General features: G+C 42.9%; 1 protein-coding gene across 5 annotated transcripts in view; it reads left to right on the forward strand.

The window, feature by feature from the left end:
* Positions 1–25,124, forward strand: part of smoc1 (SPARC related modular calcium binding 1) — a 242,888-nt gene that overhangs the window by 207,011 nt on the left and 10,753 nt on the right. For 3 of the 5 annotated variants that reach the window (XM_072569186.1, XM_072569187.1, XM_072569188.1), the window contains exons 11-12: positions 15,445–15,693; positions 23,380–23,429. In XM_072569186.1, coding sequence (XP_072425287.1) covers positions 15,445–15,693; positions 23,380–23,429 — 299 coding nt within the window. Of the gene's footprint in view, positions 1–15,444; positions 15,698–23,379; positions 23,430–25,124 lie in introns of those variants that run through there. The other 2 variants (XM_072569189.1, XM_072569190.1) reach the window with 1 other exon arrangement.

Consider the following 25,124-nt stretch of genomic DNA (forward strand, 5'->3'; position numbering starts at 1 on the left):
CCCACTTCAGCAACTGCTGGAATTTGAAATCAGTTGATAAATTGGAATATAAAAAGCTGGTCTTTGTCGTCATCAGTTGTGAAAATCCATAAGGTTCACGAGTGCCCTTTCGAGAAGGAAATCTCCAGGTAGGTGCAGTACAATCTGGCTGAATAGGAAGTTGTATGCAATATTGCAAAACAGCAGCACATGTAAATGGTGATGTATTTGGGTAGTGTAGATGTACAAAAGGCTCTGGGTTCCTTGTGCACTAGTCTGGGAAAGTAGACAGTCCGATGCAGCAAGTAATTAGGTATTGTAATCCTTCATTACAATAGGATTTGAGTTCAGAAATTGGATATCTTGCTGCAGTTATCCAAGGCCATGGTGGGACTGCAGCTGGGGTGTTGCATGCAGCGTTGATCTTGCTACTGAAGAAAAGATGGACTCTCCTTAGATGGAGTGCAGAGGAGGCTCACTAGACTGGAAACAGGAATGTCGGGATTGACCTATTCAGTTTCCCTCTATTTTTCTGTCCATCTGTGTGAGACTGTGACGTGTGTGTGTGTGAGAGAGAGAGAGATTGGACAGCATCTTCTGGATGTCCTGCTAAGATGCAGATGCTGATTACCATATGTAGAGCATGTGCAGTTTAGAGGGAGCATTAGTCCTGTGGGGCAAGATTCATTAGACTGGACCATTGCAGTTTAGAAAGATGAGAGGAGATCTGATTGAAACCTGTAAAACTCTAAGAGGGCTGGGCAAACTAGAATCAGGGAGGATGTCTTTCCTGGTTGGGGAGTCTAGAACCGGGGTGGTGGGGGTGGTGGGTGCATAGGCTCAGGATAAAAAGTAGGCCATTCGGACTGGGAGAGTGAGGACTGCAGATGCTGGAGATCAGAGTCGAGCATGTGGTGCTGGAAAAGCACAGCCGGTCAGACAGCATCTGCGGAGCAGGGGAATCAATGTTTCGGGCATAAACCAGAAATTCTTGATGAATGGCATTAAGGACTGAGATGAGGAAAAGGTTTCTTCACTCAAAAAGAACTTGAGGAATTCTTTGTCACAGAAGGCCAAATCACTGAATATGTTTGAGCAACAAATCATTAATTGTTGAGATATTAAAGGCAATGAGGGGTATGGGGAGACAGTGGGAAGTTGACGTTGAGCTAGAGGATCAGCTATAATCATATTGAATGGCAGAGCAGGTTCGAAGGGCTAAATGGCCTACTCTTTCTTGTTTCTATGTCTCTACTTTTACCTTGTCTGGCCTATGTGTGACTCCAGACCTACAGAATCTAGTGGACTCTTAATTGCATCTGAAATGGCCAAGTGAGCCACTTTTTTCCAGGGGTAATTAGAGCTGCAGCAATAAATGCTGGCCTTTCCAGTATCGCTCACATCCCATTAAAAGAAAAAAGAAAACAAAATATCAGAATTTTAAAAAATATTCCAAAAATATATTTTATTCATAAAAAATTCCTTTTATACATATACGTAGTCACAAACACAGTTCAGTTCTGTGCAATAGTATATGAAGAAAACAAGCAAACGTTGTTTGACTCTATCCAACAAACCACCCAAAAGCATCTTTCACTTGTACAAGACTATATTTATATGCGATTGAGACACCAGGAGGTTCTGATAACTGAATGTTCCCCCATTTAACCTTAGCAGAAAGACCTGGGATAATGGTCTTTCCCCACTGTACCCCGCAGCAGCTGCTCCAACCTTTAGTGCTTCTCTCAGCACTGGAACTTTGGAATGTGCCAGTCTGCAACACTCAGTTGAGGTCAACTCCTTGTTCTGTAAGGTCAACGCATTTTGGGCAGACCGAAGAGCATCTTTGACCAAGTTGATGGTCCTCCAGACGCAGTCAATGTTTGTTTTGGTGTGTTCCTGGGAAATAGACCGTAGAGCATAGATTGCTATGCAACCATTGCTGATAACTGACATGCTAATTTTCTGCACTGGTTCTCCAAATATTTCTTAGGTTCTGTGCTGGTGACCCTCCACATGATGCAGTGTGCTGGTCTATTGACCTTTCACCTTGGGATTGGGAATAATTGCTATTACCTCTCTAGCCTCAGAACTGTTGAAATGAGCAACACATCTCCAGCTACACAGGCTCTGGGTCAAAAGACTGTAGGAACTTGGAAAATGGGTCTGCCATTCAGAGATAAAGTGATAAGTCAGACTAGCGAAAAGGCAGAAGCCCTATAAAAAGATTGGGTGAAAGTGAGGACAGCAGATGCTGGAGATTAGAGTTGATAGGGTGGTGCTGGAAAAGCACAGCAGGTCAGGCAGCATCTGAGGAGCCGGAGAATCGATGTTTCAGGCAAAAGCGCTTCATCAGGAATCCCGAAACATCGATTCTCCTCCTCCTCGGACGCTACCTGACCTGCTGTGCTTTTCCAGCACCACACTATCGATAAAAAAAAGATTGGCCAACATTCATCAGATCTGTGACCCATCAAAGTATTTTGATTTAAAATGTTAAACTGTTGTTTTATTTTTCACTGAGGCAGTTTCGGTTTTTATTTCAGGTTTTCAGTTCTTTTGTTCCTTTATATCCATAATTCACTTGCTTTCTTACTGCGGAAAACCTTAGGGATGATTGGTATTTGAGGTTAAGGTTGATTTCTGAGATACATTTACACTCTGAGTACATATTTGGATTGCAAATGTAGGAAAATATTATCTCCTCTTGTACAAACTTGAGCAAAAAGCTTAAATTTCCCACAGGCTTCCTTGCATATTCCATTTCCATCACAGTCACTTCAGTCGGAAAAAAAAAATCTTTCCAAATAATGTGAGGAGGATGATCTGCAATTTCAAACTATTACCAAAGATACAACTAACGTCTTAGGTTCAGTGAACTGCAAGAGACAAGTTAAATACCAACTTCCCCTTCCTGCAAATTGTAAGTTTTAAACATTTCCAGGCATCAAGAATTGCAAAATATAGGCAGATGTCCCCTTGTAATGTAGTCCACATTCCTCCTCTACACAATACCTGGCAGAAGTCTCAATTGCAGGAGATATTTATTAAGCCAGCTTTTCTTCCTTTTGTTTGATTTTCTTTTACTGCAAAAACTTTTAGCAGCAAAGATCCCTGTCTGGAAATCCAAGGAAGCTGAACAGTCAGGAGAGAAAGCTGATGGAACACTCGAAATCTTGATCACTTAGGAAAATAACAAAAAAAAAATCTCATCAGCAAAGAAAAGCACCGGATTCTGGGCTTTAGAGTAAATGCAGGCAAAACAAAAAGACCGAAAAGAAAAACATTGTAATTGCAGAGGGTTTCAGACTGAAAGCCCAAGAAATACTTCTTTAAGAGGAGTGATGGGCTGCTGCAGTAGGGTATCTTGGGGATGGGAAGGAACATTACTTTTCTGCCAACAGTAGGGAATGTTAATTGTTTGCATTCAAACTTTTGGTGAATTTGTTACTAGTTTGACGCTGGACTGTAATTCTACAATTTGAAGTCAGAACAATTGCCCTGGAGTGTACTTAAGAAGGCCCATAATTAAAAATGGTGGCAGAAGGTAAATAATAAATGGTTCTGAAGCTTATTCAGGAGGGCATGGGACTCCTGCTGCATTTCAAGAGTGCCTGAAATATGAACCCAGGCATAACCTTTAATTGGATTTTGCTTCAGTTCAAAGAACGTTTAAAATCTTGTGCTAGGCTGAAGTCAGCCTCCGTAAGAACCTTCTTTCCAAGATTTCCCTCTTCAGCCAATGCAAATCCATGAATACCATATACAGCGACACCCATTGTTGCATCTGACTGACCAGCTCATTTGGGTAAGTTCACCAGCAGTGCATTATTGGTTGTGAGGAAGGAGCCCCATGATAGAGATTCACAAACCTCTAAGCCACCTGCAGACACAGACACACGCACGCAGATATACACACACACGCAAGCACGTGCAGACACATACTCATGCACACGCAGGCACACACACACGCACAGGCAGGCACACACGCACACGCAGACATACACGCATGCTCAGACACAGGCACAAGCACATGCACAAGCGCATACTCACTCACACAGACAAACACGGACACATAGGTACAATTTCACACACAAATAAACACAGGTGTATACACAGTCAAACACATGAACACAGACACACATGCAGATGCACATACAGGCATATACGGATACACACACACACAGACACATGCACAGACATATTCAGACACCCAGACACACTGACACATGCACGGGCACATACACAGACGCACTGCAGAATATGATGTGTGCTGACTAGATGTTTAATACTTTGGCTATTTGTCCACTCATGTTACATTGGTATGTTTTATGTTTGACACTGTGATACCCTTTAATTGTCCCCCATGCTTTCCATTTTCCTTCAGTACCAGCGTTGCTGAGCCAACTACCAAGAAGACAAATGGACATGCTGTACCAGGCCTTTGCAATGCCATTCCAAGGCATCTATTAGAAATTATTTAACAATAGGCCACTGAAAAGCTCAATGATGTGTTATCTCTCTCCTTGTGCTAACCGCTGTCTTTCTCCTCCTAGATTGGTCAGGCTGAACTCATTGATAGCAGCCATGCCTGGTGCTTAGCTCCATATAAAAGCCATTCAGGGAGACTGGTGGGGCAGAAGTTCAGAGCAGATTAACACAGAGAATCACTGCTGTCATACATAGATCAATCTGGCACAGTGTGACAGCAGCACACATCATTTAAGCAGCTTATCAAATACCAACAAGATCCAATCTTTCCTCATTAATTTTCTAGTCTTTGCTTGGCATGTGCCCACCTCGGCTTTAATTTCACCCCATGCTTTGTTTTTGATTTTAACAATGTTCACAAAAAAACAACTTTTTTTTAAACTTGTCCTTTCTGATTTCACCAGCGCATTTTATTTTTCTTTCTATTATTCCAACTTGAAAAAAATACCAAAGCCTTCCAAGCTGTTTATTGGTTTCAAATAGACAGCTCCGGCCTCTGTCTTAAAGCCTTTCTTCAGAAAAAAAAGGACAAAATACTCCTCTTAAAGCCAACCTCAGTGATGAGGAGCTGAAGACATAGTGCAGAAGATAAGACTGAAGTATTTGAAATCCATCTTCAGCCAGAAGAGATGGCACGGTGGCTCAGTGGTTAGCACTGCTGCCTCATAGCGTCAGGGGCCGGGGTTCGATTCCAGCCTTGAGTGACTGCCTGTGTGAAATTTGTACATTCTCCCAGCAACTGTGTGGATTTCCCTCCACAGTCCAAAGGTGTGCAAGTTAGATAGTTTGATCGCAGTTAGGTGGATCGTGCATGGAAAATACAGGGTTACAGGAATGGTGTGAATCTGTGTGGGATACTCTTTGGAGGGTCAGTGTGGATTTGATGGGCCAAATGGTCTGCTTGCACACTGGAAGGATTCTATGATTCATAAGTGGTAGAGTTGATGATCCATCCTGGCCTCATCTGCAGCTCCCCAGCACAACAGAGGCAGCTCTTCAACTGATATGATTCTCAAGGAATGGCTGAAGGCACAGAATATTAAAAGGCTACGGGCCCTGATATCATTCTGGCAATGGAACTGAAAGCTTGTGCCCCACAGCTCACCATGCCAAGCTGTTCCACTACAGCAGCAATGTTGGCATCTACCTGACAATTGCCTAAGCGCTTCCTGTGCGCTAAAAGCAGGGCAAATCAAACCCAGCTAGTTACTGCCTTTCCAATCTACTCTTGATCATCAGCAAAATGGCAGAAGGAGTTGTTGACAGCACCGTCATCAACTGGAATTTTCAAAGGAGTGAGCTGCTCACTGGCGCTCAGTTTGCCTTTTGCTATGGCCACTCAGCCTCTGATCTAATTACAGTCATGGTCCAAAGATGGACAAAAGAGCTGAATTCCTGAGGTGAGGTGAGAGTGACAGCCCTTGACAGTTGACCGAGCATGGCATCAAGGAGCCCTCTCAAACTGGAATCAATAGGTATCAGGGGCAAGCTCTCCACTGGTCAGAGCCGTACCTAGCATAAAGGAAGATGGTTGTGGCTGTTGAAGGTTGGTCAGAAGTAAGGAGTGGGATGGAATATTCACTCCTTGGCTGGATGTGTGCACCTCCAAGAACACTCAATACCATAGAGGAAAGAAAAACAGCCCACTTGAACTCAATCTTCAATATCTGGTCCCGTCATCACCGATGCACAGTAGCAGCAGTGTGTGCCATCTGCAAGATGCACTCTCCAAGCCATAACAACAGCACCTTCTAAACCCATGACCTCCGGAAGAACGACAGCAGCAGATAGATGGGAACTTCACTATTGTATATTCCACTCCCAATCTACATACCCTCCTGACCTGGAACCAATATGCCCATTAATTTGTTTTATCAGTGTGCGGACCTCCATGCATGGTGACTTGGCAAACCAGAACATCAGGGCTGCGCACCTTCCAGGTAACAGAGCCTGGAACTGGGGCATCAACATCCTGGAACTTCCTAACTGCAGGTGTCCCAACAACCCAAAGACTGCTGAGCATCAAGAAGGCAGCCCACCACCACCGTCTCCAGCGCAATTAGAGATGGGCAATAAATACTGGCCTCACCTGAGTTGTCCAAACCGCATGAAAAGAAATGTTCAGTTCTCATGTACTGCAATGCATTCTATGGAGCCAGCTTTTGAGAATGTTTTACACACAGCTCTGGGCAGACACTTGTGTTTCCTCAAATAACAAATGCTCACTGACTTCAGCAGTTCCATAAGTCATTCCTCACATCAATGTCGGTCACTCAAGCCCAGTAAGTGCAGGAGAACATGAAAGGGTTCAACCAGTTACCACGGTTTCAGTCGTGGTAGACAGGTTTCTGAGAAAATTATGCAGAAAGGAAAATTATTTTCTTTTTAAAAGAAAAGGAAATGGCTGAAATGACCATTTGGGCTGGGGGACATGGGATTGTAACAGTACCGTTGACATGGCAACAGTTTGAATAAGCACCAATCATGTATTGCATACAGGAATGAGTGGTAGCTTGAAAATTGCTGACAAGAGATGTATTTTGTTGAAGCTTTACATCTTGTGTTCGTCAGCATAATTCACAAGAATACCACTGTAAAGGGGAAGCAGCATTTAGACTGAATGAGAGGAAAATGTTGATTGGTCTGGTATTTTTTATGAACTGCCCCAATGAGTACAAGTTTCAACAAAATGTATTTTCTTCAGTAATACTGAAATTCTGTATTTATATACCTGTGACAGAGGTGCAACAAGGTGTTATCTGCTAGAAATCTGCTTCATCTCACTTTATCCATTTGGATTGGATCTGATAAGAGTGATAGCTTCATAAGATTGTTATTCTCGCCTGTACCAATTGTACCAATTGTTGTTGTTGGCCATTTGAACAAATACAAGGCTGAAGACCTTCAACTTCAGATGGAAAACAAAATGTCCGTCACAATGTCCACACTGTAAGTAATCTAATCTAATCTAATTCACATTTTGAAATATGTCGGACCATTCATTATGAAAGCAAGTCAGTGGCCAGATTAGAAAACCAATCCATATTTATAAGATTCCTATCTCAAGACACCTTTATGGTCATTTTCTGGTCCTTAAAATTTCTTGAAGTTTGATTGTCTTCGTGACATAAATTATATTTAATTCCTGAACAGTGGCTTACACATCATTTTTGTTCATCATATGCATATATTTTGGGAATTTGTATGTAGCAACAAATTGTCTGCAGAGTTTTGTCATGAAATTATATATCCTGGTGTTGAGATGACCTCAACTGACAATAGCATGTCAACCTTGTGATAAATTTGGAACATATTGGAGTCTATTGCACTTACAATATATACAAAGTTAGTCATTGCTGATCAGTGTTTATTTTTCCATTTTCATTAGCTTTTTGTATGCTGGCAGGGTCACTATGGTAGGCAGCAGTTGCAAGTTGAAACACAAGATGCGATAATCAGTTATATTTATTGACCCATATATATCTTTTACTTTTGCATTGACACAAAATGATTTTAGCAACCAACAACACATCAGTGACAGTATAGCCCATGATAATATCAAATGCCCCGAAGCATTGAGCTATGAGTCCCTGTTTCGGAAACAGTTGTACAATGGAGTACATGTAATTTGGGCTATGTAATTTGCCTGTAGTTTAAATGATTAGTGCAGGGCATTAGCAATGTTTACACAATATACATATGAAAAATGGACAACTCCCCATGTCATCAGATAATGTAGTTTGTAGATTGTCGTTTGGCTGTACAAAACTGCTGAAGAAAAAACTGTTGCTGTTCTATGATTTGAATATGTTTAACCCTTCTGCATTTTCTGACAAATCTGGGAGTTTGGGGAGTCCATAACTCCCCCTGTTGCTATCTCCATGGCAATGCCTTGACCAATCAGAGCCAACTTCCCACTCAATCAGGACGCTTGCAATATAAATTGTGATTGTTTGAAATTTGGCATTCTTGTGTTGTCCTGATGAGCAAATGATAGAAAAGTTTCACCAAGATATGTCTTTTTTTAAGCAATAATCAAGTTTCTGAGAGGAATATGGAACACTAGATTTTGCTGGAGCAGAGCCCTAGTATCAGCTACTGTTAGTTTGACTTCCCTTGCGTATTGAATTTTTAAATATTTTGTGTGTTGAGTTTCTGAAAATGGGAGCTGGTGGCTTTGCAATGAAGTGAACAGGACTCCAAGGACTGGAATGAATATGAATCAAGATTAGAGTGGTGCTGGAAAAGCACAGCAGCACAAAATAAATGTTTTGGGCAAAATCCCTTCTGGGAACATTGATTCTCCTGCTCCTCGGATGCTGCCTGACCCACTGTGCTTTTCCAGAACCACTCTAATCTTGACTCTGATCTCCAGCATCTGCAGTCCTCACTTTCACTGAGATGAATATGGCAAGTAACTGTATAATTCTTTACCAATCTAACAAACAGTATGCTGACTGAAAAATAGATCTGCAAAGGTCAATTCAACATCATATCAGGTACAGGAAGGGGGACACAAGAGAAGGAAAGTAATATTAGAGGAAAAAGAAAGAATTGTATTTACTTCATGTTTTTCATGGCCACCAGGCATTTCAAAGTTTTTATTTTACAGTCATCTTTTTGCTGTTTTTTTGTGTGCACACAGAATCAAGGAGCTGTACAGCGTGGAAACAGACCCTTCGGTCCAGCTCGCCCATGCTGACCAGATATCCTAAATCAATCTGGTCCTACTTGCCAGCACTTGGCCCGTATCCCTCTAAGCCCCCCCCCCCCCAATTCATATACCCATCTAGATGCCTTTTAAATGTTGTAATTGTATCAGCCTCCACCACTTCCTCTGGCAGCTCATTCCACACATGCACCACTCTCTGCGTGATAAAGTGGCCTCTTAGGTCCCTTTTATATCTTTCTCCTCTCACCTTAAACCTATGCCTTCTAGTTATTCCCTACCCTGGGGAAAAGATCTTTATTATGTTCCCTATCCACGCCCCTCATGAATTTATAAACCTCTATAAGGTCACCCCTCAGCCTCCGATGCTGCAGGGAAAACAGCCCCAGCCTATTCAGCCTCTCCCTATAGCTCAAATCATCCTAGCCCAGCAACATCCTTGTAAATCTTTTCTCCATAAATGGTAAAGTGACTTGAGGCAGGTAATCAATTTATGTACAGCTAACTCCCACAGAGCTTGAGTGTGATAGATTACCAAATTAGTTGACTGCGCTGTGACTTGAAGGGGTAATATTGGTCAGGACACCTAAGGTAATTCTGTTTACTGCACTGGAATGTCAGCCTTGATTTTTGAGCTTAAGATTTGGGATGGGACATGAATCTGAAACCTTGCAATATAGAGTTCAGCGTGTTACCAATTGAACAATGACTGACACATACCTGAGAGTGAGAGGGAGATAGAAAGTTTTAGTTTCAGTTTTAAATTTACGATTTTTAAAAGGTCTTTAACAATGGTCAAAACCTAAAGGAATGAGATTTCACATGTGTAGTTTTATTTTCAGTGCCAGAGAGGTCGATTTTCACGAATTGAATTTTCTAACATTCTTTACAGTGTATTTAAGTATTTGAAATTATGGATCTTAATCTTCTATGCTGACATTATCTACCTCCCAAGTACAGCGACTCAACATCATTCAGTGTGTTTCACTCATGAGGTAGCAAGCAAGAAGTCATTTGTGTAAAACTTAAGAGAAGAGTAAATAGACGCATGCAAAAAAACGTTTTTATCATCACCTTCATTTGTGCATGTGCTTCATGATCTGTATGGACTTCAGTAAGGCGTTTGACAAGGTTCCCCATGGGAGACTGATTAGCAAGGTTAGATCTCACGGAATGCAGGGAGAACTAGTCGTTTGGATACAGAACTGGCTCAAAGGTAGAAGATAGAGGGTGGTGGTGGAGGGTTGTTTTTCAGACTGGAGGCCTGTGACCAGTGGAGTGCCACAAGGATCGGAGCTGGGTCCCCTACTTTTTGTCATTTATATAAATGATTTGGATGCGAGCATAAGAGGTACAGTTAGTAAGTTTGCAGATGACACCAAAATTGGAGGTGTAGTGGACAGCGAAGAGGGTTACCTCAGATTACAACAGGATCTGGACCAGATGGGCCAATGGGTTGAGAAGTGGCAGATGGAGTTTAATTCAGATAAATGCGAGGTGCTGCATTTTGGGAAAGTAAATCTTAGCAGGACTTATACACTTAATGGTAAGGTCCTAGGGAGGGTTGCTGAACAAAGAGACCTTGGAGTTTAGGTTCAAAGTTCCTTGAAAGTGGAGTTGCAGGTAGAGAGAATAGTGAAGGAGGCGTTTGGTATGCTTTCCTTTATTGGCCAGAGTATTGAGTACAGGAGTTGGGAGGTAATGTTGCGGCTATATAGGACTTTGGTTAGGCCACTGTTGGAATATTGCATGCAATTCTGGTCTCCTTCCTATCGGAAAGATGTTGTGAAACTTGAAAGAGTTCAGAAAAGATTAACAAGGATGTTGCCAGGGTTGGAGGATTTGAGGTATAGGGAGAGGCTGAACAGGCTGGGGCTGTTTTCCCTGGAGCATCAGAGGCTGAGGGATGACCTTGTAGAGGTTTACAAAATTATGAGGGGCATGAATAGAATAAATAGACAAAGTCTTTTCCCTGGGGTCGGGGAGTCCAGAACTAGAGGGCATAGGTTTAGGGTGAGAGGGGAAAGATATAAAAGAGACCTAAGGGTCAACTTTTTCACACAGAGGGTGGTATGTGTATGGAATGAGCTGCCAGAGGATGTGGTGGAGGCTGGTACAATTACAACATTTAAGAGGCATTTGGATGGGTATATGAATAGGAAGGGTTTGGGGGGAAATGGGCTGGGTGCTGGCAGGTGGGACTAGATTTGGTTGGGATATCTGGTCGGCATGGACGGGTTGGACCGAAGGGTCTGTTTCCATGCTGTACATCTCTATGACTCTTACCTGCAGTTCTTCTATTTGTAGAGGAACTACAGCAGCATGTCCTGTTAGCCTCCGTGTTATGTCGAAAGGAAATTCTGACCGAATAATCTCAGGTGGAGAAAGGTTCAATCTTGCATTTTGGCTGAAAGCTACATCATGTACCGTTGGCAGTGCTCACAATATATTTAGCCATTCAGAGACATCAGGTGACTGTCAGCTTTTCATGTGAGCTTGTAGTCAGTTTTAATCTCTAGTCTTGGATCTGCTCACTTCAGTGAGTGGAATTAATCTTACAGAAGCATGTTTGAGACAGTGTTCAGCTATGAGAGTGCAGCCAATAGCCCATAGTTGCTTTCTCCATGATTAGCTGCCCTCAGAAACACCAAAACGCCAAATTGCCCATTTCTCACAACATGAACTTTTATTAATGTGGCACCTTCTTTATCGTAAGATGCACTGGAGCTTAATCAGATTAAAAATAATGACAGGCCTGAAGGGCCAACACAAGAGATGATCAAAAACTTGGTTGAAGCAGTAGCTTTTAAAGTTACTTAAGGCAGGGGAAGACAGGGAGATTTAGGGAGCAGATTCCTGAATGTTACCCCCAAGTAGCTGAAGGTTGGTATAACAAGGGAAATGATAAATGCAGAGTTAGAGGAGCACAAATATCTTGGGACGTTGTATGCGCTGATGGAAGATACAGAGATGGTATGTAGTGAGGGCATGGAGGGATTTGAAAACAATGGTGAGAATTTACATTGAGCTGTTGCCAGATCAGGTGTCAACGTAGGTCATTGAACCTGGGGGAGGGTTGAATGGAGCTTGTTACCACTAAGGACAAGGACAGCAGAAACTAGGTGAACTGAACTTTATGCAGGGTGGAAGGGTGCATCAGCAGAACAGAAACTTGCATGAGCAGTAGCGGGACACTGTTTACTCAAGGCGAGGGGGTTACTTCCAGCAAACCAATGTGGGTGCTTGTAGTCCAATGACAGGCCAACCATCCTGACAGTAAACCCATTTCATGAATGATGGACTCTCAGCACATGCTGGAGACCAGCATTAATATATTAGTACCCATTTACTGTGACCTCCATCCCAAACAAATTCATACATTGTCTAGTTCTCTCTTCCAGAAGGATTCACTTTATGTGTGATTGGCCACTTTAGACTGTTAAACCTTGAAAGTATGTGTGGTTGATTTCACGGAAGCAAGGGTTGAAGGCTTGGCTCAAAAATGGCTTCATTTAAATCTTGGTGAGAGTTTGTATATCTGTGTACAACTGTGCATCTATATATTAGTGTGTGTGACTGTGAGTGTCTATACGTGAGAGACTACATATGTATGTGAAACTATATGTTTGTCTGTGTGTGTGTGCGTGCGCACACGCCAATGCACTGCTGCTCATTCACAAATAATAGCCAGTAAATCTGAGGTCTTGACAATCCAATGGCTTCCCTTATGGTTAGCTAAATAAAAAAGCCATTTTTGGGAAATCTTCTGTGTTTGTAGAATGGTTACAGCACAAAATGAGTCTGTAACAAGCGTTTCTTACCTGTGTAAATCAATTCTCCTCTGCCTTTTACGTGTACCCTGCAATTATTTTCTCATCAAATAATGATCCAATTCCATTTTAGAAGTTACAATGGAATCTGCTTCCACCACACTCTCAGGCAGTGTTTTCCAGTTCACTGTGACTTGCTGGTACAAACGCTTTTCCTTAAGTGATCTTGGTTTGTTTTGCATTAAATCAGTGTCCTCTGGTTTTTGGTGTCCTATCAACGGGGACAATTTCTTTGTTATTTATTCAGGGGATTTAGGAGTCTGTGCCACAGCCAACATTTACTGCCAATCCCTTTAGAACAATTCAGAGTCACATGTAGGCCAGACCACCTTAAGGATGGCAGATTTCCTTCCTTAAAGGACATTATTGACACAGATAGGTTTCTGTGACAATCGATGATAGCCAGTGTCGTGGTAAACTTGAAAGTAACTTTCAATTCCAGGTTAGAAAAAAGTTTCATTTAAATTTTATCATCTGCCATGATTAAATTCTTATCTGTGGCCTCGGAAAACGAGCAAGTGTCTCTGAATTGCTAATCTACTTCACCACCAGCTGCCAGTTTCTCTCTCGTGATTCCATCTAAACTCCGGATGATTTTGAACATTTCAACCTTTTTTCATTCACTTGTGGCATGTGGGCTTGGCTGGTTGGCCAGCACCTATTGACTGTCTCTAGGTGCCCTTGAGAAGGTGACAGAGAGCTGCCTTCTTGAACCACTTCCGTCCACTTGCTGTGAACCGCGATGCCATTAGGGAGGACATTCCAGGATTTTGACCCAGCGACAGTGCAGGAACAGTGACATACTTCCACGTCAGGATGATGAGTGGCTTGGAGTGGAACTTGCAAAAAACTCATGCAAAAAATGTTTGAATCATCACCTTTATTTGTGCACTTGCTTCTTACCTGCAATTACATGGGTGTTCCCATGTGTCGGCTGCCCTTGTCCTTCTAGGTGGAAGAGGTCATGGGATTGGAAGGTGCTGCCTGAGGATCTTTGGCGAATCTCTGTTGTGCATCTTGTAGATAGTACACATCGCTGCTATTGAGTGTCAGGGTGGAGGGAGTGCATACTTGTGAAAGTGGTGCCAATCAAGCGGGCAGAGGGCAGTCAGATGCCTTCGGGAAAATGAGGCAATGTGTCATGGATTATCTGTTCCTGTTTTACCTGCATGCCTGGCTTGTGCCTGCATTAGGTAAAGCTATTCCTTTAGCTATTCAAAGAAGGACAGTGGTTTCTCTCAGACTTGACCAAGATTCGTCCCTCAGCCAACCCACCAAAACAGATTAGCTGGTCATTTACCTCCTTGCTAAGACCAAATTGGTACCTGTATTTCCCTCCGTCAGTGCCAGGGAATACTCGATTAAGGAAAAAAGTGGACAGTTTGAAGGTCATCCCCACCCCCAGAAGCACATCCAGAGATTCATTAACTGTCATTTCCACCACGTCCATTGGGATGTCACCAGCAGACATATGTTCCCCTTCCTTCAGTTGTCAGTCTTCTGCAAGGATCGTTCCCTCTGGGACACCCTGGTCCACTCCTCTTTCACTCCAAACACACCTCCAAGGTGCCTTCCCCTGCCCATTTAATGCCTCCTCCTCTGAATCCAAGGACCCAAATACACCTTCCAGGTGAAGCAGCAATTTATGTGCACTTCACACAATCTAGTCTACTGTATTTGCTGCTCACAGTGTGGTCTCCTCTACATTGGAGAAGTGAAGCGTTGACTGGTTGACCTGGACTCAATATCGAGTTCGACAAATTTATGACATGAGCATCTTTCCTAAGTTCTCCACACTTACGCACACGTGCACATGCACACTCATGCACAAACACGCCGGGCCTTGTTATCACATGAGCTGCTATTACACACAACCCATTATTAGTCACTAATAGTCCCTATTAACAGCTACTCATTCCCCCCACACTGATTGTTATCCTCTCCTTTGCCTCTCCAACTGTTTCTCTCTCACTTTAGGCTCTATCTCCACCTGTCATTTACTCCTGACTCCCTCCCCCATTCTATCTTCTGCATTAAAAAAAAACATTTTCCTAGCTACCATCAGTTCTGAGGAAGAGTCACCAAACCCAAAACGTTAACTCTGATTTCTCTCCGCAGATGCTGCCAGACCTCCTGAGATTTTCCAGCAATTTCTGTTTCAGTTTCTGATTTCCAACATCCACAGTTCTTTCAGGTTTTTTTTTCAGTCTATTAAAGCTTTCCTCCAGGCTGCTTCATAAATAAGCACAGATTGCCAAATGGTAGTTGGCACCAGCACATCTCTTGTTTTATGATACTGTTGTGTTGTGCGTGTTTGTTGTGTGTGTGTGTGTTACTGAAGCTGAAACCAGTCAAAGGTTATTGTCCCTTGTCAGCGAGAAGCAATCAGGACGCTCACCAAGTGTTTCAGCTTGTGTTTATTCATTGTGCTGGATGGCGGTCACAACTGATGGAGCTCTTGTGTTCCTGACGCAGGTTCCCTGAGCCCGATCCAAACCACACACTGGAGGAACGCGTCGTACACTGGTACTTTGGTCAACTGGATAAGAACGGCAGCAACAACATCCACAAGAAGGAAATGAAGCCATTCAAACGCTTCTTGAGGAAGAAAGCCAAGCCAAAGAAATGTGGGCGGAAATTCACCGATTACTGTGACTTGAACGAAGATAAAACCATTTCATTGCACGAGCTGAAAGGATGCTTAGGAGTGAAAGAAGGAGGCAAGTAACTATTTAAAAAATGACGAATGAAACACTGCAGGTTAGACAGAGACACATTACTTCTGGCAATTTTCAATTTTGGCAGAATATTTAATGTAACTGAATTGCATTTTAACTGAATGGGAAAAAAAATGGCATTTTACCTGAAACAAATTTCTCTTTCTCCAGCCTTTCTCCCTCCTCCCCTGTAGTGGCTGTACTGTCTCATTAATCTCCAAACAGTTTATTGAACTTAAAGACATTGTTTAGCTAAGTTGCTTCTTATGAAGGTTTTAGAATATCGAAAGCCTTCCATTTCATTATCCTGTAATGCTCAGTGTGAAAGTATACATGGAGCCTGTCTCGATGAGTTCTCTGCAAACCTTGCATGGATAGCAAAGAACTTTGGTTGAAAGGACAGAGGAAATCTCCTTTCCCCTCCCAAATATGCTCTAAAGCTTACAAACTTCAGGATATGTAAAGGAATCGGAAAACCAAAGGTGGAACAGGGAATACTGCCAGTATGAGATTCCCCTACCTAATCAATTAAAAAGCACCGTGTGTGAAACACCTCAGTTGGGTCCATTTTCAGTTTGGTAACAGATTTTGCCAATACTTTACTGCTCCACTCACATTGCAAGCTGAATCATGTCAGTCTGTGCGACAATGTAGGCTACAGCTACATCTGACAGCAGTTCCATTCAAAAATATGAAAGAACTTCTTGACTTTGAATATACTGTCATTTTTTTTTGTGGTCCCTGGGCCAAAAAGCTTGAGCTCCCATTCTAACAGCACAGTGGGTGTCCCTTCACCACATGGATTGCAGCAGTTCAATAAGCTAGCTCAACACCACCTTCTCAAGGACAGGAAGCACAATAAGCAATAAACGCTGGTCTTGCCAATGATGCCCTCAATCTTGAGGCATTGGTTGCACCGGGGAAGCTCGGAGAAAGAATTCAGCAGTTGATAAGAATGGCAGGGAGGTGATGAATTGATGTGCTTTCCTTTATGTATCTCTAAATAAAGCATTTTACAAAAGGTGGCAACACACCATTAGGTCCTGCTGTGGGACTGAGATGGCTCAGATGGAGGGACATCACGTACTGCCCCATTCATTCTCCTATGATGCTTACAGCTTTCATCTTGAATAGTAAAAGGCTAATAACCTTAGACAACAAGTAACAGAAGAAACATGTCTGATTTATGCATGTGTTTCTCTGTCTGTCCCAATTCATGTTTGATTTCCCTTTCATTGATAGTTTGACTTTCCAAAATTCTTTCATCCAATATAGTGAGGGCCTTATTAATTCAATGTGGCAGGTGGAATCCACCACCGCATCACTTGGTCACACCACATTCAGCAATGGAGATTTTATTAATAACTGATCATTGTTTTCTTCACATAATCCTTTAAAGTTCTTCAACAAAGAACGTTTGATGCATTCGTTAGTACAATTTCTTCCTTACCTTCATTTTAATTTCTCTGTTCTTGCATTTTGGAGACAAAGTGTTGCCTTCACATTGATTTCCCTTCAGTATCATTTGCCTTCGAGTTTTGGTATTAAATTAGTTAGTAAGTTAAGTAAGAAATCAAGAAGCTTGAATCACTATTTTAATGAATTGTTGCTTGGGTTTTTAAAGGGTAAGCAATTGATTTTCAGGCAGTTATACTTTTCTCTTTCAGAGAATCCCTACAATGTGGATGCAGGCCATTTGGCTCATTGAAAAGCATCCCAACCCAATCCACACTCTCCCAACCCCATCCCACCCCCTCAACCCTATCTCCGTAACTCTGCATTTCCCATGGCCATTCCACCTAACCTGCACATCTTTGTTCTGTGGGAGGAAACTAGAGCACCCAGAGGAAACCCACGCAGACATGGGGACAATGTGCAACCCCATGCAGACAGTGACCCGATGCTGTTTGAATCCTGCCATTGTGTCTTTGGTGAATTTGTGCTGTAATTTGGGTGTAATTTGGCCACTGAGGAAATTTCCATTCCTCCTTGCTATGGACAATCTCTTCCTGGGGTGCAGTTCTGCAGGAAACACTTATCCTCTAGTAAATCAGTCAAGGAACCAAACTTCTCAGCTCTTAGCCCCCAGCTTTTTGGTTAGACTAAAATCTGGTAAATCAGTGACTGCATTGGAGCTACTTCTCATCTGGAATTGTAAAAAAACCATCAATTTTATTTCCAATTCTGTGGTTCTCCCCACAGATCACACTGGGCCAGTTGAGACTCCACAGTACTTCTTTTTTTTAATTTTTTAATAGCAAAGTTTTGTTTTAAATCCTAAATGAGATAATATGTTTCTTTTTATTCAGAATATTACTTTGGCAATTTTTAAACCAAAAAAGAATTACAGTTTCCCCAGAGTCTGTGAGCACATTGGAAGTTAGGAATTCAACCTGTCTGATGTTTTCTGATTGTAAATCCATCATTACTCACTGAATCCTAAAAAAAATGAAACAGAGGGAACAGTTAATGATAGCTAAAGCACACCCAAGACTTGCAACTGGTGAAAGACTACTTAATATTGTTAGTCTGTGTCAAGCCAATTTATTTCTATTAATGCAGCAGCTGATGCTGACAATGAGCATGTGCAGGAAATGCTGCTCCCTATTGTTGCAGCACAAACAAACATGCCATTTGAAAGGGGATCTGTTTGAAAACTGGGGGAATGGGGTCAGAACTGGATTTGGCTGGGCTTACCTTTGACTGACTCTGGCCAAATTATCCAGACTATCAAACAGTCTTTTGTTGCTTTCATCAACTACAGTAAGGTTGCTGTCACTTGTGTATCTATGTGTGTCAGCATGAGCCAGAACTTTCGAGAGAGGAACGATATGGAGTGCAGAAACATGGGGAAACGTCGGAACAATGGAAATAAGGCATGACATTTTTATATTTAATAAAGTACTATGTTGATGCAGCTGTCCTAAAAAAAAATACAAGTATTTGAGGGTTCCAAACAACAATGGTAACAACAATTATGTAGTGCGTTAACTGAATGAAGTGTCCCAAGGTGCTTTGTTCGAACATTATAAAACAAAATATGGCCACAAAGGTGATATTAGTTGAGATGATCCAAACCCTTTATAGCAGGCATTAAAGGATGAGATTAAATGGAATAGACCATATATTGTGGAGCTTGGGGTCTAAGCAACTCAAGGCACTGTTATCAACAGTGAAACAATTATAATTGGGAATGCTCAAGAGGCTAGAATTACAATAGTGCAGAAATCTCGAAGCACAGTAGAGTTGGACAACATTATAAAGAGAGGAGGGGAAAAAGCCATGGACATATTTGAATGCAAGGATGAGAATTTGCAAGTGAAGAATTTGCTTGGCCAGTAATCCAGATTGATTTAGAATCTGATTTGATCTACATGTAGGAAAAGAATTCCCCTTCACACTTGTATCCTGAACTTTTACCTTCTCATCAACTTGCTTTGAAAACTGCCCACCTTACGACTACTGGCATGGAAAAGTGGTCCATAAATTGAGCTATGGTCAGGCTGGTCAGCAGCCTTCCCTCCTTTCACAAACCTACTTGTTTTCCCACAGATAGAGAGATCACAGAATTCAAAATTTTTCATTAAAAGGCGTTTCAAAGTTTATGAACACACTACACACCAAGACAGATTTAGTAGATAACCAAATGGTCAAGGGCTATAAATGGACCACAAAGGACATCACAGTGCATCATTAGCACTGCTGCCTCACAGCGTCAGGGACCAGGGACTGATTCTACCCTCGGGTGACTATCTGTGTGAGTTTGCACATTCTCCCTGTGTCTGCGTGGGTTTCCTCTGGGTGCTCCGGCTTCCTCCCACAGTCCAAAAGTGAGACGGATCGCCCATGCTAAATTGCCCTCAGTGTCTAGGGATGTATAGGTTAGATGTGTAAGCCATGGGAATTACAGGGATGAGGTGGGTCTGGGTGGGATGTACTTCATATGGTCAGTGTGGACTCAATGGACCGAATGGCCTGCTTCCACACTGGAGGGATTTTACAAAAGTAAATTGACATTCTTTTGCCATGGAGATATCTTCGAATACAGTGGACTACTTTGATTTGTGCAGAATGTTTCGGTTTAAAATAAAGGGCTCTGTGATTTTTATGGAGAAACAGAACACTAGTGCAAACACTGGATTCCTGGCCTCAGAAATGATTTGGCTTTATTTAGACATTCCTTCAGCAATTTTTTTTGTTCCTTATCTTGTGGTGAAGGGGTGCGATGCTAACTAAATTTCACCGTCGTAGTTGAGGCTGGCACATTTGAGCAGCAGACGGTAAAGTGGAGACAGGAGTTCATCCCGATTCCAATTTTCAAGCAAGTAAATCTTCAGGCTTTTATTACAAGCCATCTCAGTAGTGGGTACAGCTTGTGCACTGATCAGCGAAAGCAGATGGAAAGTCTTGATTGCAGATGAAAGAAAAAGGTCGCGTTGGGACCTAGTTAAAGAAGGATCTGCCTCTAATTTCTTCAGGTCTACTGCAGGTCCTTCAGGAGATGTGTTGCCTTCATTCGTTGTACATTCTCTTTGCGTTAAGATCAAATCAATATCCTATCTGACCCTGTCCTTTCTGTGACCGTACTTCCCTCAGCTTTTCATTCTTCTCACGAACGCAAAAGAAAGATTACAATTATGTTGCACTTTTTAACAATCTCAATACATAGACCATAGAACACTACAGCACAGTACAGGCCCTTCGGCCCTCGATGTTGTGCCAACCTGTCATACCAATCTGAAGCCCATCTAACCTACACTATTCCATGTACGTCCACATGCTTGTCCAATGACGACTTAAATGCACTTAAAGTTGGCGAATCTACTACCGTTGCAGGCAAAGCATTCCATACCCTTACTACTCTCTGAGTAAAGAAACTACCTCTGACAGCTGTCCTATATCTATCACCCCTCAATTTCAAGCTATGCCCCTTCGTGCTCGCTGTCACCATCCTTGGAAAAAGGCTCTCCCTGTCCACCATATCTAACCCTCTGATTATCTTATGTCTCTATTAAGTCACCTCTCAACCTTCTTCTCTCTAACGAAAACAGCCTCAAGTCCCTCAGCCTTTCCTCGTAAGACCTCCCCTCCATACCAGGCAACATCTCCTCTGCACCCTTTCCAAAGCTTCCACATCCTTCTTATAATGCGGTGACCAGAACTGTACACAATACTCCAAGTGCGGCCACACCAGAGTTTTGTGCAGCTGCAGCATAACCTCGTGGTTCCGAAATTCGATCCCTCTATTAATAAAAGCTAAAACACTGTGTGCCTTCTTAACGACCCTGTCAACCTGGGTGGCAACTTTTAAGGAGCTGTGTACCTGGACACTGAGATCTCTCTGCTCATCTACACTACCAAGAATCTCACCATTAGCCCAGTACTTTGCATTCCGGTTGCTCTGACCCAAAGTGAATTACCTCACACTTGTCCGCATTAAACTCCATTTGCCACCTCTCAGCCCAGTTCTGCAGCTTATCTATGCCTCTGTGTAACCTACAACATCCTTCGTCACCATCCACAACTCCACCGACCTTAGTGTCGTCTGCAAATTTATTAACCCACCCTTCTACGCCCTCATCCAGGGTGCTTTGCAGCCAATGAAACATTTCTGAAGTGAAGGTGCTGTGTGATTCATGCGCATTCTGTTTGTGCACAGCAAGATCCCACGAACATGTGATAAAAGAGCACTGAATCTGTTGCTTAATTGATTGAGAGATAAATATTGGCTAGGATATCAGGCATAGTTCTTCACTTATAGAGTCATACAGCATGGAAACAGATCCTTTGGTCCAACCAGTCCATGCTGACCATAATTCCAAACTAAACTAGTCCCACCTGCCTGCGCTTGGTCCACATCCCTCCAAACATGTCTTATTCATGTACTTACCTAAATGTCTTTTAAATGTTGTAATTGTACTTACATCCACCACTTTCCCTGGAAGTTCATTCCACACACGAATCACTCACTATGGAAAATATTTGTCCCTCATGTCTTTTTCAAATCTTTCATACCTTAAAAATATATCCCCTAGTCTTGAAAATCCCTCACCCTAGGAAAAAGACATATATCATTCACCTGATCTGTACCTGTTATGATTTTATAAACCTCTGTAAGGTCACCCTTCAAGCTCCTATGCTCCACTGATAAAAGTCCCAGGCTATCCAATCTCTCCTTAAAAGCCAATCCTTCCATTCCCAGCAACATCCTGGTAAATCTCTGCTGAACCCTCTCCACTCTTCCTCAAACAGGATGACCAGAACTGGACGCAGTACTTCTTCCAAGTGGTGCCACAGTATCATTTGCCATCATCCTGGGAGGGCAGCTCGTGTTTCGACATAATGTCCTCCGCTCCAAAAGACAACATGTCTGACAGGCTTCCGAAAGAAATCAACAAAGTGTTACCCCGAATTAATCTGGTCATCTGCTCCACATTATTTCCCCCACTTTCCGTGCTCCTATGGTCCTTGGCTCTTCACCTGGAATTCCTAATCCAGGATCAGATTTATGCTCCTATTCCTCTATCTGGTTATTCTATTGTTTGTCCCCCACATAATGTGCCGAGTGAAACAAAATAATCAAATCCTAAATGTTGCCAGCTGGTTCTGGATGGAAGTGTTGAAAATAAAGGCCCAGTCTTTGTGAAAGCCAGGAACAGGACGAATAAAACACTTCACGTGTTGTTGTGTTACCTACAGCTGCAACAAGGTTCAGTAAAAGATTGCACATCATCTAAAGTGCAAAAGTATTTTCTTTCAGCAATACGTACAGTTTGGCTATTGCAAAGGTATTACTAAGCTGCGGATCTTACCGGGCCCTTGTAGGTTTCATAAACAATTGCACGGAATAAACTTGAGCAGGAACTGGGTGGTTGGCACATTTGGTCCTCCCTTTTTCTCAGAGTGAACAGAACCTCTGATAGTTCTGTTTTTTTCTTGTGTTTTTTAAAATTTTCTCCCCTGCACCCATGTTGTGTGTGTGCAGGTGTAAGACACAGTGAAGAACAACAAGTGTGTAAATCTTTATTTATATTCCACCACCAGGAAAAAAGGAAACACCTGAGTGGCCAGGGACGAGCAGTGCCCTTCATTTGGTCCCTTTACCGTGTCATCCATCAATCAGTTCAAACAGTTTGTTCATTGGTGGGCGAAAAGTCTCACCTCTGTCTACAACCTCAGAGTGACCACAGCCTCATTTATTTGGGTTCGAACATGTGAGCTGTCATAATAATTTGCTCCATACCCCTCCCCCATCCCCCTCCTCCCGGAGACCTTCAATTTTTTCAGTTGCTTTTCTTGTCCTTTTTGTTTCTTTTCGCTGTTCTCCTATTGGGCTTCAGTGTCTTCCTCAGCTGACCTTTTCACGTGACCCTCACATTCCTGATGAAGGGCTCATGGCCGAAGCACCGACTCTCCTGCTCCTCAGATGCTGCCTGAGCTGTTGTGCTTCATCTCCTTCCCAATTCTGGCTCTCCAGCGTCTGCAGTCCTCACTTTCTCCTTTACCTGTGTGCGTCCAACAGTGTGTGACGGTAAGCTGGTGATCCATGGAGCCGCAGCTTTGGCTTCTAGCCCAAAGTCTGAATTTGGTTGCACTCCTCTCTGGTCGTCAATCCAGACTGCTTACGGTTTCTCTGTTATTGTCAGGGTGATGAAGTTAACCTTTGACCTTTCCACCTTTTCTTTGCAGGTAGCAGTGCGAGTGGCCTCTCAAATGGAAGAAGACAAGGAACGAACCCTTTCAGTAAGGCTTAGCTTCTTTCACGGGTTGTAGCTATCGCAGACTAGGCTCTGACCCCGCCAGGGGGCGGGATTGAGGGGTAGGTGGGTGATTGACAGGTGCAGCTGGTGAGTGAGGTGATGTTGAATCCTCCGAATCAAAAGCAAAATGGTTATTTTCTCTTCCCACATTCGAAACACATTCCTCCCCGGCGAGGTGGGCTCAGGAACGGGCTGTTCCCGCTAAATCCCTCAGCACGGCTGGAGGCTCTAGGCCTGTTAAATTTCTGAAGAGGAAAAGATGAATGTCCAGCTGTTTGTTTGTGGGCAATGCTTGGCAAGGAAGATGGGAAAGCTTGTGCCAGTAGGGTATGTGTCACGAGGAAGAAAGTTTCAGAGCATGTTGAGACATCATGGCCGACTGTCCCCCAGTTCAAGGACCATGTCTACTCAGGGGAGCAGGCTTCTGCCGTGACTGTACATTTGTGACTGACCCATTCTCGACCCAGTGGGCCAAACAGGCTAGCAGGATCCGCAGTGCAGGATTTGCTTACCTTCACTGCCACTCTTCGACGAGAGTGTTGCAGTGCCTTATAAGCATTATCTTTGTCACCCCTCAGAAAACTGGCCACTTTAGAGTTGTGAGCAGTGGACCTGGTATGTGCAAATATTTAATATCATGCATGGTGTGCAGTGCACTATAGTTGGGAAGATGTTTCCATTGGTCAGAGAGACTAGCACCTGAGGGCATAGCCTTAGAATAAACAGAAGACCTTTCAGAACAGAGATGAGGAGAAACTTCTTCAGCCAGAGATTGGTGAATCTGTGGAATTCACTGCCACAGAAGGCTGTGGAGGCCAGGTCATTGAGTATATTTAAGATGGAGATAGATAGATTCTCGATTGTCGAGGGGATCAAGGGTTGTGGGGAGAATCGTTTGAGAAACTTATCAGTCATGATTGAATGGCGGAGCAGACTCAATGGGCTGAGTGGCCTAATTTCTGCTCCTGTGTCTTATCATGGTCTTATAGTTGATTTTGCAGGAGACTTGTGTGAATGACAGAGAACAACTAAACACCACTCCACTGGGTGGGGACCAGTGAGCCAGAGGTGAAGGCAATCTGCAAAGACGAGAGAATAATAAACAGGATCAGCAAGTGATGTGTTTCAAATCCTTGTCAATGCAGGGAGTAGGGTGATGAAGAACAGTGCTTTCGGGCAAAAGTTCTAACGAGTCGGATGTGGTGTCTGAAAAGTCAGGGTTCAGAGAGTGGAGATGGAGCAGATTGCAGTAGTAATAGTTGGGATCATTACTCCCTGCCCAGTTATATCGTCCAATACACTCAGCTCTGTTATTCTGGACTTTAGATTTTTTTTAAACTTGGGTTGTGTCTAATGTACTTTGGTTTAGCTCATTTTGCTTTTCTCCGGGTAGTTCCGGCGAATCACTTTTGAAGGTATACCAGACAAGGCAGTCACCTTTTGCGTAACAAAGAGGCAAATGGCCAGTTTATTTCCCAACTCCTTCACTCAATTTGACATTTTAAGTGCCCGAGTGATTACTTTTTTGAAAAAAATAATGATGTATCAGAAACAAAAGCGGGAGTCGCTGGAAAAGGTCGCAGCAGGTCTGGCAGCGTCTGTGAAGAGAAATCAAAGTTAACGTTTCAGGTCTGGTGACCCTTTCTCAGGACAATGTATTAGTGTTCTCTGAGAGGAA

This window comes from Chiloscyllium punctatum, chromosome 4, assembly GCF_047496795.1.
Source record: "Chiloscyllium punctatum isolate Juve2018m chromosome 4, sChiPun1.3, whole genome shotgun sequence".
Classification (NCBI taxonomy): Eukaryota; Metazoa; Chordata; class Chondrichthyes; order Orectolobiformes; family Hemiscylliidae; genus Chiloscyllium; species Chiloscyllium punctatum.